Below are 15,068 nucleotides of genomic sequence, written 5' to 3'. Positions count from 1 at the left end.
ACACACACACACACACACACACACACACACACACACACACACACACACACACACACACACACACACACACACACACACACACACACACACACACACACACACACACAGACCCAGGTGAAGAGCAATAGTTCCTTTTGTTGATTCAATTGTGTTTTTTTGGCCGTTTTTACAGGGTTTGTAGCATTTTCTACAAGATTTGTATTCTACAGGTTCTGCACTCAGTCAGCAGGCTGTTTCAGAGTCATTAGGTTTTGTGAATACACTGTTGAATAACACAACAATGTGTTGACAAAAATGCAAAAATGTACTTTTTGCATCTAAGTATTTTAAAATGAAGCACTGTACAACTTTCACTTGTATTGGAGTAATATTTGATCAGAGGTATCTATGCTTTGACTCAAGTAATGGAGTTGTGTACTTTGTCCATGTCTGCATTTAAGTGACATTTTCTGTCAGAAATGAATCTGAAATGAATGAATAATGAAAACAAATAGAGGCGCAGCTGGTGTGAACACACACGTGCTTCAGCAGCAGCAGACTGACAACGCAGGTGTTCCCGGCGGAAGAAATACCACAGATAAGTGAAGAAGACAGCGGAAATGCTTTCTGTGTAGACTCGCCCACTGAAAACCCCACTCACTCCCATCACTTGCCATTACAGCCTGTCTATTAGCAAACAGCTCAGCGTGTGAACAAACAGTCAGGAACTCTCTCTATAGCACTTACTGCGATGTTGGCATCGGTGGGCTCTCGGCCCTGCAGGTAGTGTTCAGTAAAGAAGTCAGTGAGCTGGGGTCGGATGCGGCTCAGAGGCTGGGCGTTCCCATGAAGCAACAGCACCATGTCCACCATGGAGAAGCTCTGACAGACCAGAGACAGCAGGTCGCCAAAGAACCCTGCCAGGATGAGAGCTGGTTCATCAGTAAGTTGATGACAGTGATGGTGAATGGTGTGAAATGTGAATGGTGATGTGTGGCCTGAATCATCCTCCCGTTTCCTGACTCACCCACAGCATCTCCAGAACCAGGCGTGAACAGGTTGTTGGTCTGGGACAGTCTCTGGATGAACTGGGCGATGCTCTCTCCGTTGCCCTGTTGTGCCCCCAGAGAGCTCATCATGGTGGAGAGGACTCCCTGCACGATGCCGGTGAACAGCTCCGGGCTCAGAGAGTCTGTGGCTCCACTGCTGCTGTCCTGGGGCGGGGCGGCACTGGTAGATGGAGGCGGGGCCGGGGCTGCAGGGCCACTGGTATGGGGCTGAGGAAGAAAACAACAAACACTTTTAACCATCATCTTCAAACCTGTACATATCAGGAGGTTGTTACGGTGACAGAACGCAGCCTCCAACATAGAGCAGTATGTTTTTGTACTGACAGTGTAGCAGTAAAGTATGAACTGATACACAAATGTAGGTCCAAGGGAACAAGACCTATAGCTTATTGTATCATATTTCAATTTTCAGTTTGTTCCAGAGTAAACACGACGTCTGAACTGAGCATCAACCTCTGGGGCTTACAATGGCGGGTGAACTCACCAGTGTGAAGTCCGACATGCCCTGGAAGAAGCCCGGCACCCCCGGCAGCGTCACAGTGATGGAGGGAGTCGGCCCAGAGCCGGAACCCCCCAACCCAGCCGCTCCTCCCAGCAGAGAGCCGAGGAGCTGGGCCAGATTTCCCTCAGGACTGCTGTCTGCCGGCTGTCCCACGGAGGCGGTGCTGGTGGTGCGTGTGGTTGTCTGTCCGGAGGTGTTGGCAGAGGTTGGTGGGGGGGACACGGTGTGGGAATCAGACAAAGACGAGGTAGAGAAGGAGGACTGAGAGCTGGTCGACGAGGACGTGGAAACAGGATCACCTGGGGGAGTGAGAAGACCTGGACAAAATAAGGCTCGCTGAACCCCGACAGGTTTTTTTAGAGACCAGTACTGAGATCAGTATCTAAAGTTTACATATATCAGCCATCTGCATAAAAAATAAATCAACTAAATAAACCTTTAGATTCATGTTTAATGAACTGTGGCCAAGACAGATCAACTGCACAGCTCCCTCTGATGGACAAACTATGAGATAAGACTAATCAGCTGACACGTTACCAATTTATCTGCAATAAGCCAATATCAGCCTGGTCCTTTTGTTGTGCCTCTCTCTAAAAATCAGCTGTAGAGCCAGTGAGTTTAAAAGACACTCACAGACCAACCGTGACCGACCGCTGGACACACACAGTTCAGTTTGAGGCCTCTGTAAGCTGAATCCTCTGACCCTCTAGCCATTCTTTTACAATTTGAAGATTCTGAAGACACACTTACCAATTTCCTATAAATTATTGGGATCTTTCCTTTAACACAGGGGTCAGATGTTGTATCTGGAAAATATTTCAACAAGTGAGCCTGAGGGATCCCAAATTTTCCTCTAAGATTTTCAAATGTTAGTGGGATGTAGGACGTGATCTCTATAAAGGTCTGAGAGCTTATGTAAACCCGTCTGGGCCCAGAGTCTGAATCAAGGCTCTGTTCACTTTTGTGCGCAACACAAATCTTCAGAGTTCACCAACTTCTGAGCTTTTGTGCTTATGTGTCCATCACATGACCCAGGTACAAGCTTTGGTCAAGTTATATCTGGAGATCAAACATTGCGATACCTGAGCAGGCTCCATTTGCTGAAGAGGGCCATGGAATACGGCTGAAAGGTCAGGAGGAATCATTAAGAACTGGTTCACAAACACAGCTGTTAATCTGGGATACATGTGGCTGACTAACCGTCAGTGAGAAAGAGAACATTTGGTTTGTTAGCTGCTCTGACTGTTGAAACCAGCGGATACTGACCTGGCTGCCCCGGCATCAGGAGCTGTCCGACCAGACCGCTGATCATCTGGGTGAGGGAGGAGGGAGCCAGAGGTGTGCCCTGCTCACAGGGGGGGCAGAGGTAAACAAGCAGCTGTTTGCTAACACTTCATCTGTATGACACTGTGATACACTGCAGGACGTTTCCATAGCTGCAAAAGTTTGTAAGATTATCGACAGAAAATTAACTGATAAGAAAATCCAAAAATTCTGTGTTTAAGATTCTTAAATGTGAACATGTGCTCTTATTCCTCATCTTAACATTATAGTCAATTTAATATTTCTGTGTTTTGGACTGTTGGTCCACGTTTGATGGTCTCTAGGAAATTTTAACGGGCATTTTTAAATGGTTTCTAATGTTATATCGACCATTTCTCTCTGATTAATCACTTCTAAAAATAACGATTCGTTTTTGTGGTACCTGTCCTGGCTGTTGGCCAGCTGTGGGTACTGTGGCCCTCAGGTTGATGGTGGTTCCCCTGGTTCCCACAGGCTGAGGGATGCGAGGGGAGAAGGAAGGTCTGGTGATGACCACCCTGGCCTGAGCAGGGTGGGGGGGTTGTTGGGAAGCAGTTGCCTCAGCGCCGGGCGTGGAGCCAGGGCCTGACGCCATCTGTTCTGGGTGTCCTGCTGAGGCTGCGGCAGCCATGGCGGCAGCTTGGTGCGAGATCTGGTGCACGATGGCCTGCATGAACTCAGGGGGCAGTCCTGGGAAGTGGACCGGTGTCACTCCTGAACACAGAGACAGGTGTGTCCTCTTTGAGCACATCCACATAAAATTCATCTGACCCAAAGCGTTGCAAGGAAGAGACAGCTATTACCATAGCAACAAACTACCAAATCACAGAGCGTCACTCACCGGGCTGGCCGGGACCTGCAGCAATTGGCTGTCCGGGAACCTGAGGCCCAGCTGCTGTCTCACCTGGCCAACGCAACGAGAGCAGAAACCCGTCAGTTTGGCTCGATAAATTAAAAGTAAATTATCCCATTATATTCCTTTTCCTTTGTTTATATCAAATTCATTTAATTCTGTATTCATTTCTCTTTCACCGATGATCTTCACTGTAAGTAGTTCTGTGTTTCACTTGTCTGACTGAAATACATGGGAGACTTACGGTGGCACGGAGAGCTCGATGCACTGCAACTTAAGGAAACACATCTCAGACGGCAAAATGAAACTTCTGGCCCAACATAGGCCTGAGTCTGGCCCATACACCTCCACATTTTAGCGGATTCTGGCTGTTATGCTCCGATGTTGGCTGACAGTTGTGTATTTGCTCGTGTTGTGAGTATTTGCAGAACATGTGTTGTGAAACTGGAAGACGTTTCCTGAAGCACTTTGTTTTTCTTAAGCTGCAGTGTGTTGAGCTCTCAGGGCCACCGTCGATACTGGCTCCTTCAAACAAATCACAGAAGCCCATGTGACCGTAGCACTAACATGGAGAGTCAGCTGACGTGGCCGCACACATACCGTCGATGTTCATCTGCATCATGACCACAGGCTCCATGGTCTGATGGGTGATCCGGATCACTCGGGGTCCTCCCTGTCCCTGTTGATGAGCGGCCCCGTTGGAATGAACGGGCGGGGCCTGGTCGGTAGCCTGTTGATCCGATTGGCCAGAACTGTGAGAGGGCTGGCGTTGTCCTTCAGCCACCTGTCTCCCATTAGACGTCATGGTTACTGTTGTTCCTAAGTTTATCTGGAGGAGACAGACATGTTTATTTCTCTTTGCCACTGTCAGTGATGCACAAAGTTGTCGTAAGGCATCTAAAGGGAACTCCTCATGGAGACATTATTGCTCAGAGACAAATTATTCAGGCAGCTAATAGATAAATGTATAGATCCAATTTCAGCTCTTCTCAGGAAGGAACCATGCATGTCACATGTATTAGCTAGATAATGTTGGTGGGCGGGCCCTCAGGTCAGGAAGTGATATAAATTAAGCTGGCCAGTACAATAACAGCAAGTTGTGTGAAACAACAACAACTGATATAAAAATGTTTTATCACAGTATAAATAAGCAATACTCTTAATGTACTCTGTATGACACTGTGATACTCTGGAGGACGTAACTGGTACAATTACATTATCCACAGAAAATGAAATTAACTGCCAATTATTTTAATAATAGATCCCTTTTTCAGCCATATCTGTATTAGTATGATGTTTCTAATAAAGTGCTGAGTGTGTGAATATGATAATACATGAATATTATTTACTAACAATAGCAACTCAACAAATCACTGAATACAGTAATATTTTATGTTCTAATGAATGTTTGCAGTGAGGAGCAACAGTTAGAATATTTCTGTGTTTTCCCTTCCAGTTCAGTGTCTGGCTTCCTTTGCACCATGAAGCCAGAAGCTCAGAGCTGCAGGTAGGTATCGCTACCAGCGCTGCTTTGCCAGCTAACTGGTTAAAGATTAGCATGTGTGAGAAACTACACAGATGTTTTTGAACATCAGGAAATCCCAGCAAGCAACACCCACAACCTATTCATAATGAGCTGAGCATAAAAAAGACCTATCATTTTAGATGAGCCTTTATAAATGACACTGTTCTTTTCAGCTGAACTGAAGTTACTTTGTTGCCTGGCCGACACAATGACTCAGCGTGGTGTGAACCTACTGGAATGGGCATGTGTGGCAGACCGGCCTGGAGCAGGACTGGGTGGGTGTAGTGGGCCATGGGGCGGACCACATACAGGTGGCGTGGAGGAGAGGTCGCCAGGTTACAGCGTAGGTCACCGAGGACAACCAAGGTGTTTCCGAGGAGACGCAGGGCATCTCCAACCAGGTTGAGAATGCGCTGATCCTCCTCTCTTTCTTGTGTCTGTGAACATGAACCAGAGCAGAGGACAGAACAAAGAACATATGATGACTGGGTCTGAAAGCATACAGCTTGAGCCTGAATGTGCTGAGTACATGAGATTACAGTGCTTCATGCGTGCAGGTGAAAATGTCAAGAAAAGGTTCCAAAAAAGAATTATCCTAGGCATCGTTCTCTGAGCACCTGCAGATATATGACACCTCTGTACTGTCACACTGTGTCAAGAGGTCAGCTGCTTTCGTGTCATATTATTAGGGAGAATTGTATTGTTGTCACTTCTATGTCATTGTTTATAACCAGCTTTTGATGGGGACATTGTAGGTGTAGTATGTGACAGACATGACTTCAAATAAATGACTGGTGGCACATCCAAAATCTGCACCCGTGTCCCAAAGCCATATTACAATCTACATCTATGCAGTTGTGAGTACGGGTGCATCCACGTTTTCCTCACTTGCGTCCTTGTAGCTCCTCCCACTGAAGGTGGAGAGAGGACGTGAGGAAACAGGACTTAGTGAAATGAGACATGGTTTCCTCTGAACAGTCATCTGATGCCACAGCTGGATCACAGCTGGATGAGCTGACAGTCAGCTTTGTTCTGCAGCAGCTTTTGCTGGTTCCCAGTTTTATTTGCCCAAAACACTCTCAAGAGCACAGTCACTGCTGTCAGCACAGGGTTGTTTTATTAATAAATTACATTTATTAAAAACCCGCATTCTGTATTTACTCTGTTCTCAGATCAGTCTGACCACAGTGCGAACGTGGACAGGAACCATCGCAATGGCAGCAACATGATTTCTTTTTATTTAATAATAATTTGCTTCTGCATGTACTGACGTAAATTCATGATCCAAAAAACAAGTTATGGTCAGAATGTTTTGTAAAGTTTTGTAGAAATGTTTTAGGCAAAGTGTAAATCATGTTGTTGCAATGGGGATGTCATGAGAAGCGAAGATTCAGAAAATGTGATGGTACTTGTTTGTCTGACATCAAACTTGGAAGAGAAGACGAAGCCAGGCACAGTAAACAATAACAACAACATGTGGAATGGCATCAGGAGCAGCCACAGGTCCACTGCCAAAAAAATCTGACTTGTGTACGGAGATATCTTGTGTTTGACGCGGATCAATGGGTCATCAAGTTATAGACGACCAGAAGCCGGTACACACGGTGTCACAGTGTTTCTGATGACAGGAGCAAACAGCTGTTTCAGTTGTTAACTTAATATTAACATCATGCTGTCAACATGTTCATGTCCTGAAATGTTACTGTGTAATCTGTTGTAGCGACACTCCACACACAACGTTAGCTTGTTTAGGCTAATGTTAGCTTGTTTAGGCTAATGTTAGCTTGTTTGGACTAACATTAGCTTGTTTAGGTTAACGTTAGCTTGTTCAGGCTGATGTTAGCTTGTTCGGGCTGCGATCAGAGAGAGACAGCAGGGGGACGGCCTTGATGATGACACAGCAGAACAATGTCTGGGTCGAGTGAGAAGTGATCAGACTGGGGATCAGTGAATTGATCATGTTGTGTATTCCCACTAGAGGAGATGCCAAATAAAGTTTGCTGACCGCAGCCACTGCATACAGTTGTTATGTAGCATATGGAACTGGGACACAGCACATAACATGAAACCAAGGTTTTCCTGCTGAGCTGTGTAAATGTTAATGAGTTTATTTCTGGATGTCACTTCTTCTCATACTGTGAGTGACGTAACCGTTGCTGCTGTTGCACTCCCTCCTTACATTGTTGTTGTAGTCTGCTGATGTGGCTGCTCCCAGGATTGAGTGGGTCCTCTCTATGAAGGGGCGTAACCTCTCCTCCACCCTCCTGACCTCAGACAGGACCTCCACAAACTCTGCTGGACTCGGGTGACTGAGGACAAACACAGCACAGGAGCAGTCAGCACTACAGAGACCCTGCTGGAGAACAATGGTTAGAAAGCTGACAGGATGGTGTCTGGTAACCTGGTGGCCTCCATGTTATCAACTGATTCCGGTGGAATCAGCATGAATGTGTGCATGTGGTATTTTGGAACATGCAAACAGAGTGCAGATGGTTTTGGTTTTTGAGCGTGAGGGATGAATGTTATTCATATCTTACATATATGAACTGGGCAGTAAAATATTTTAAGAAATCAGTGCCACGCTTTCTGCTTCAGGAAACCAGAAACTATCAGAAATGTCAATGTCAAAAACACCTTGTGGGACCTGCACAGTTTACTCTCATATACAGTGATTACTATGTCCTCCTCAAATTCATTCAAGAGTTTTGTGAATAAAGCATGGTAAAGCTGGACACAATGGATGGGTAATTTTAATCACACCACAGCTGATTCACAGTCTGAGGGCTCCGTGTATCTTTGGGTGATTTGAGTTTCCTTTCACATTAAAAAAAAACTGTTATATTATATCATGATGTTATTTGATTTTGAGCCAGATCCATATTGTTTTCAGGTTGTCTGTCCCATTCTCATTGACATAATATCTCATTAACACCTTGAAGGAACTTCTTCAAATGTGGTACAAACATTCACAGGGACTCAAGGATGAACTGATTAGATTTTGGTGGTCAAAAGTCAAAGGTCAAGGTCAGTGTGACCTCACTAAACACTTTTTAGCCATTGCTCAAGACTTCACAGCAATTATGACAAAGTTTCACACAAACGGTTCATATTTTCTCTGACTCTGGATAAACAGGGATGTGATCTGAAACTAGTCTGAGTGGAGGAGGCAGACACCCACCGGGAGGTGATTCTAGTTTAAAATGAAAAGAAAAAAGAAACCAAAAGGCTTGTGTTTTCATATTAAGACAGGTGATGCTGAGACCTGCAGGTTGTCACAGGAACACACAGCTGAAGCAGAAGCTAATAAGACACTGTAATGATTTCTTGAGGTTTGAAAGCGATGTAATGTTCTTTGTCGGTTTTCTTAGCGATGAAAAGTTATATGAACGTCAATAAACGTGTAGAGTTATTAGACTGAGAAGCAGCTTCATCTGAAGGAGAACTCTCTGTTCTGGATCTATGTGATTTGTTCTGCACGCGATTTTAAACACGTCAGAGTCACTCAGTCCAGTCACAATAGATAAGATAAAGTGCTGCAGCGCCGTTAGATTCCTCCCTCAGTTTTAATTGATGTGACCCGTCTCGGTGTGAGGGGTGGAGGCAGCAGCTTACCACTGTGATATTTTAGCTGCTAGGTCAGAATCAAAGCTCTTTAATTCAAACTGTCCAGACAAAATGGTCCAAATACATTAAACCATTTGATTCACAAAGTGACAATGTGGACACAGGTGTTTTCCATTCCGTCACTTCCTTCCTCACACCAGGTGTTAGATGTCTGAGACCGGGGATGCAGAGTTACTTATTTTAGCTTACTTCACTTACTTCAAAATTAAGTTTTCTCATTTATTTTGAAATTCACAAAGAATAACTCACTGAATAAATTAAACTGCACAAACTCATTAAACTGTTGTAGTCTGTATTTGGGTGTAAAGGTTTATCCCACCTGACACCTTGACATTAATGTGATCGGGATCTGGTGTTAATGCATTAGATCATACTGACTTGTGATTGGATGAATACCAAACTCCATCTCTTTCTGTTACCTGGTCAAAAGTACACGTAGCAGCAGTGGCTAGTATATGCCATGTTTGCTGACTAACTAATTTGCATATTGAAATCTTATTTTAATGCAGGCACAATCAAGATCATGAGAACACACCTTCCCATAGATCAGGTGTCAGTATCCAGATGCAGATCACATGTTGATACCAGCTGTTGATGGGGCCATTCAGGCTCTGACTTACTTGGGGCCAGTGTTAGCTGCTCCCTCAGTCTGGGTGGAGGTGGAGGATGATGGAGCAGGAGGAGAGCTGGTGTCCATGGGCTGTGAGGCTGCAGCTCCTCTGGCAGAGGAGGAAGACGACGGTGGGGAAGAAGAAGACTGAGGTACCTCTGGCTCTGAATGGGAGCTGCTGTCACCGGACACTCCCTACAACACGCAGACATATCACAATACACACACACACACACACACACACACACACGCACACGCACACGCACACGCACACACGCACAGTCAATGCTGTTGGCTCAGTGATGGAGTGATGGAGAGCGGCCATCTGATGAGCCGGTGAGCTCCTGGGGAAACAGGCACAGCTAAAGAATGCGTTAACTCATCTCTTGTATCATCCAAAATCAAATGGAAACAATACACAGTGCTGGATGATGGCCCACCATGGTGCAGATTCACCACAGGGTAATATCTCCATAATACGAGGTCTCTGGTCTTTTGGAGTGCGGGGAGAACTCCTGAAGTCATTTTGTGACTCTGTGGTGGCATCAGCCATTTTCTTTCCTGTGGTCTGCTGCGGCGGCAGCATCTCCACTGCTGACAGGAAGAGACTGTCGTGGGATGACCCCTCGACCCAGTGGAGGTAGTGGGCGACAGGCGAATGCTGGCTAAGCTATCAACCCTGTTGGAGAACATCGCCCATCCCACGCAGGTCACCGTGACAACACTGAGCAGCTCCTTCAGCGACAGGCTGCTGCACGGCCGTGTGTGAAGGAGAGATACTGCAGGTCTTTCCTTCCTGCTGCCGTCAGACTGTACAACATACTGCACTCAGTGACCTCACACAACAAACACTGACAAACAGGTACCACACAGGCTTGGTGCTAACCACAGTGTCCTGGGTTCCAGTGCAACCCGTGGCCCTCATCCTCTCTAACTCTCTCTCTCTCTGTCTCTCTCTCTGACTTTCTCTCATGCACTGTGCTATCAGGTATTTTATACATTTTTAAAAATATTTTCATTTTGCATTTCTTTTGTACTTTCCACCTTGCTGCTGTAACACTGCAAATTTCCCCACTTCAGGACTAATACAGGACTATCTTATCTTATAGGAGCCGCTGTCAGGAAATAAATATGAGATTTTGAGAAGAAAGTTGTTAAAGAGCGGATGAAGGCTAAGTCCCAAGCGCAGCAGTCAGGCCTGTGGCCCTTTGCCGCATGTCATCCTCTCTCCCACTCTCCCCCTCTCTCTCTGACCTTGCTGTCTCTCTCTCACTGCAGCTATCACAATAAAGGCAAAAATGCCTGAAAAATAATGTTAACTTAAATGATCTAAAATGTCTAGAAATACACTGGAATCACAAGAACTTTACCAGAAAAAAAAGAAATTATATTTTAAAAAGTCTTAATTTGAAGAGGAAACAGTTATGATATCATGGATGAAGTCATAGTGACATGTGAGAGGATAGACTCTGAGAATAAAATGTACTGGATGTTATGATTAGACTGGGTAGATTACATTACATGTGCGTGATGCACAGTCACTATTTCCCCTTTTAAAACACTTGTGTCACATTCCTATCACCAGTACCGACATCATTACTGTTACTGGCTGCACAGCAGAGCAGGTGACGGGTGATCCTCACTGCCTTTTACATCACTTTCAGAGAAGCATCAAGTCCACGGAACTTTCATCCTTTTCCAGAGTCTCTAGTTCCCACTACATCCCATGTCTCAAAACATGTCCTGTGGCCCGGGCTCCGGTCCAACCCAAGGCCTTTTGCTGAATTTCATCCCCTCTCTCTCTCATCAACTTTCCTGTCTCTATCTCTCTCTCTCTCTCACTGCAGCAAAGTTAAAAGGCAAAAATGCCCAAGAAAAAACTTCAAAAAAATACATCTAGTCAACACCAGCAACATCAACACCTCATTTATTTATTTATTTTCTACAAATTTTTTCTCTCTCTACTTCTCTCTCCCTCTCAATAAATCAAAATATATACAAGTCATAAATCTAAATCTATAGCAGTAACAAAAAGCTGGCAGGTGTTCTCTGTAACAGTGTATGCCATCATGTTACATTATCTTATGTTATGTTACGTCTTGTTTTGTTATCACTTTCTTTGTCTTTATCTCCCTTTACAAAGAATAAATCAATAACTGTGATGCTTACAGTATGTCTGATGTTTACATCACCTAAAGCATGATGGGAGCTGTAGTGCCAGAATTAAAAGGGCATACATAAACAGAAAATACACAGCAGTAACAGAGTCTTGACGGTTCTGAGTAGAACAACCTATTGTGAAAATGATCAGTGAGCGTGTGATGAGCGGGCTTTGACATGTGAGGAATGACAGTGAGTGTCAAAAGCAGCGAGTATACTGGACCTCCAGTCTGTGGATCAGAGAGCGAGCGTCTCTGAGCAGGTTCTCAGCCAGCTGCAGCCTCATCCTGGGCTCACTGTGCACCGACTGGTCCAAGTTGATCTGCACGTCCACCGAGCCATTGCTCTGCACATACAAACACGTGTCAACCTTACAGGAGGGGAGAGACGGAAGGGCTAAAGACCCTGATGAAATGATGACTTGTGATTAATGAGCCTTTACCCCGGAACTGGTGCTGACCCTGGTATTCCTCCCAGCTTCGCCGACTCCAGCCATCATCTGCTGAACTGACATCTACAAGACAAATCCCAGCTGTAACAAAGCATGAAACTGTTCTTCCCTTCGGAAAAGCGCAGTGAGGGTTTCGCTTTGCGTACAGTACGTTCATGCCCACCTGTATCTGCTGAGGGTCCATGATGTTGACGGGCAGGTTGAAGGTCCCCAGCATCACATAGCTGTTGGCATTGCGGTCATGCGGTGCACCCTGGGAGGCGGCGTGGCTACCGCTGCCCTCTGCCCCGCCGGAGGAAACACCCATCCCCCCAGAGCCGGACATGGTGGCCTGAGGTGGGGCACGCTCCACCAGATGGATTACCTTCCCATCTACATCTGAAGGAGAAACACAGGGAGGCTCCATTAGATACTTTAAAAACATTTACTGTTTAAGTACGATTTAATTTACTGCTTTCTTCTATTTCAAATGATAAATGAACTATCTCCGGCATTTTCAGTATTTTATTTGCGCTTTGATCCTTAGTTCCTCGGGCGGGGCCCTTCTGACTGTTCCAAAGTCGAGGCTTGAATCTAAAGGTGACCGTGCTTTTTCCATCAGGAACCCCCGGCTTTAAAATGACCTGCCTGAGGAGATGAAGCAGAATCAGTAACTTCTTTTAAATCACTTCCCTAAACTAATTTTTACAGACTTGCCTTTATGTGATGTCGTCTTTTTATCATCTCCACCTTTTCATTGTGTTTGCATGTGTGCGTGTGTGAGTCTTTCTATACGGCATCTGCTCCATCTAATCGTCCTCATTTACATTGAAGCATACTGTTTGCACTTCCTCTGTAACTCTACCTTATTTCTGTCCTGCTTTTGACTATCACTGCTTTTGATTTGTTTATCAAAGCACTTTGTAAACTATGTTTTTAAAAGGTGCTATATAAATAAAGTTATTTGTATTATTATTATGTTGTATGTATATGTATATCATTTGTAACAGTAATGTGTCATTATTTTTGACATTTCATAGACCCGCTTTTAAAAAAATCAATACTAAGCAATAACCATTAGTTGCATCACATAGTATTCTAGTCCTAGTGCTCAGCTGTTTCACTTCCACCTAACTGCTTTACTAACTGCAATTATTGCAAAAATAATGCAGCAGCTGAGGTTTTTCTTTCCTCCTGATTTTGACATGTTTAACTGACAGCTGTGAAAAGGTTTAGCCCCAATCCACATTAAAAGTGGTGCTACATCTATTTCAACGGGCAACTTCCTCAACAAACTGATAAACATCTTTTTAGAATATTAAGAGTAGCAGCACTTAAACAAATAACAAAAAATTGTCTGAAGTCAGCGGCACCACAATTAAACAAATGGAATGACACGATTGACGAAATAATAAAATGGAGATAACGAATGACAGGATTAGTGTAATAAATAAAGGGTGAGGGGGAAAGGGGTAGCGGAGGGAAGAGAAAGTAATAAGAACAGCTATATTGTTTAAAATGAGTTAAAACTGTTTTATTCATTATAATATTTTTCTCTCGCTCTTCTTTATTTTTATTAATTTATTTATCTGCCTAAATTTAAGTGTGATCAGCTAAGGTAATATATATATATATATATATATATATATATATGAATATATATACGAATATGTATGGGGTATACTGTATGCTGTAAATATCATGGAGTTGATGTTCTGTTGAGAAATAACCACTGTAAGGGAATGCAATAAAGAATATAAATAAAAAAATATATCTTAACCGGCTAACCACAGAAATACAAATATCATATTTTGACACTGCTGAGGTCAAAAGCAATAATAAATAAACTTCCCTGTCCTCAGCAGGTTAGAAAAACACATTCACTGTTCATCCCAAACCGTGCTGCAGCACTATGCGCACCGTTTCATTTACTCACTGTATTCAGTTAGTGTTCTGTCATCCTGCAGCACTCTGCCCTGGTAGATGAGCCTCTGCTTGTCTACTGGGATCTCCACTGAGGATGCGATGTGCTCCTTGAACTGCTTCACAGTCAGCTGGGGGACAACACACAACACACTACCTTGCATTGAAACGGGAGGGGAAGGGGACGGGGGAGTCTAAACAGAGCAGTATTTAAATCAGAGTAAGAGCATTACCTCGCCTCTGACTTTGTAGCTCCTGCTCTGGGAGTCCAGAGTCTTCACGGTGACTTCGATCATGTCGCTGGGCTCTGCCATATTTCTGAATGTGTGAAAATAATAAAGTTAGAGCTGGAAATTGAGCCTTAGCCATCCACTGTTTACTATTGTGCATTAGGGGCAGTTTTGACATGGGGAATGGGGGAAAGAGGAACCAAGCTGCAGCTACTTCATAAAGCTAGTAACCTTTATCTTGCATCCAACTAATAAACGTGGTAAAATAATGAGACAGCACCTGCTTTCAGACAGCTCCGGAGCCTTGTTGTTGTTATTAGCTTGTTAGCTAGATAGCTAACGTTTGCTAATCCCAGTTACCGGGAGGCTAAGAGCGATAACAAGCTAATCTCCCAGAGAAGATCGTTGTCCACGTTCAGCGGGAAACCGGTTTGACGTAGTACTTTTGATTTGGAGTCTATTTCCACAGCCGAGGCAATTGAAAAAAAAATGACACTGTTGTTCCGAGTGTGTGCGCATTCAGGTTGATCCGTTAGCTAACTAGCTTAAATAAACCCCTAAATAAACCACGGCACTGAATGCAACGTCATAGGACCCCGATGACGTAGACGAGAGGCGCCTGTGTCATGCCTGAGCGCTGAGTTTTGACAGTTTGATAGCTGTCACTTTGTGTTTAAGTGTTTGTGTTTGTCATGCTAATTATTTCCATTTTCACAACTAATACAAATCATTTCCATTTTAGAGGGAAAAACAAATAAACGAATTATTATTATTATTATTAGTATCAATAATAATAATAATAATAATAATAATAACATTATTATATTATATTATATTAAACGTGCACTATTATTGGTTGT

General features: G+C 44.1%; 1 protein-coding gene across 3 annotated transcripts in view; it reads right to left on the bottom strand.

Moving 5' to 3' along the window:
- LOC111645621 (large proline-rich protein BAG6-like) overlaps positions 1 to 14,787 on the bottom strand; it is a 22,965-nt gene extending 8,178 nt beyond the window's left edge. Inside the window, exons 1-16 of one of the 3 annotated variants that reach the window (XM_087170589.1) lie at positions 14,489 to 14,787; positions 14,212 to 14,296; positions 13,992 to 14,109; positions 12,240 to 12,454; positions 12,068 to 12,139; positions 11,849 to 11,971; positions 9,476 to 9,660; positions 7,411 to 7,540; positions 5,465 to 5,668; positions 4,307 to 4,535; positions 3,695 to 3,757; positions 3,257 to 3,567; positions 2,818 to 2,896; positions 1,534 to 1,868; positions 1,007 to 1,256; positions 727 to 896 (exon numbers count right to left, since the gene is read on the bottom strand). In XM_087170589.1, the coding sequence (XP_087026715.1) occupies positions 727 to 896; positions 1,007 to 1,256; positions 1,534 to 1,868; positions 2,818 to 2,896; positions 3,257 to 3,567; positions 3,695 to 3,757; positions 4,307 to 4,535; positions 5,465 to 5,668; positions 7,411 to 7,540; positions 9,476 to 9,660; positions 11,849 to 11,971; positions 12,068 to 12,139; positions 12,240 to 12,454; positions 13,992 to 14,109; positions 14,212 to 14,292 (2,565 nt within the window). In that variant the 5' untranslated portion in view covers positions 14,293 to 14,296; positions 14,489 to 14,787. Of the gene's footprint in view, positions 1 to 726; positions 897 to 1,006; positions 1,257 to 1,533; positions 1,869 to 2,817; positions 2,897 to 3,256; positions 3,568 to 3,694; positions 3,758 to 4,306; positions 4,536 to 5,464; positions 5,669 to 7,410; positions 7,541 to 9,475; positions 9,661 to 11,848; positions 11,972 to 12,067; positions 12,140 to 12,239; positions 12,455 to 13,991; positions 14,132 to 14,211; positions 14,297 to 14,488 lie in introns of those variants that run through there. The other 2 variants (XM_023394876.2, XM_087170590.1) reach the window with 2 other exon arrangements.
- Between the last annotated feature and the right edge of the window lie 281 nt (positions 14,788 to 15,068).

Source organism: Seriola lalandi, unplaced genomic scaffold (genome assembly GCF_002814215.2).
Source record: "Seriola lalandi dorsalis isolate HSWRI2012SDOR001 ecotype SW California unplaced genomic scaffold, Sedor1 jcf7180002054954, whole genome shotgun sequence".
Taxonomy (NCBI): domain Eukaryota; kingdom Metazoa; phylum Chordata; class Actinopteri; order Carangiformes; family Carangidae; genus Seriola; species Seriola lalandi.
Note: the sequence above shows the minus strand (reverse complement) of the source record. Positions and strands in the feature narration are given on the sequence as shown.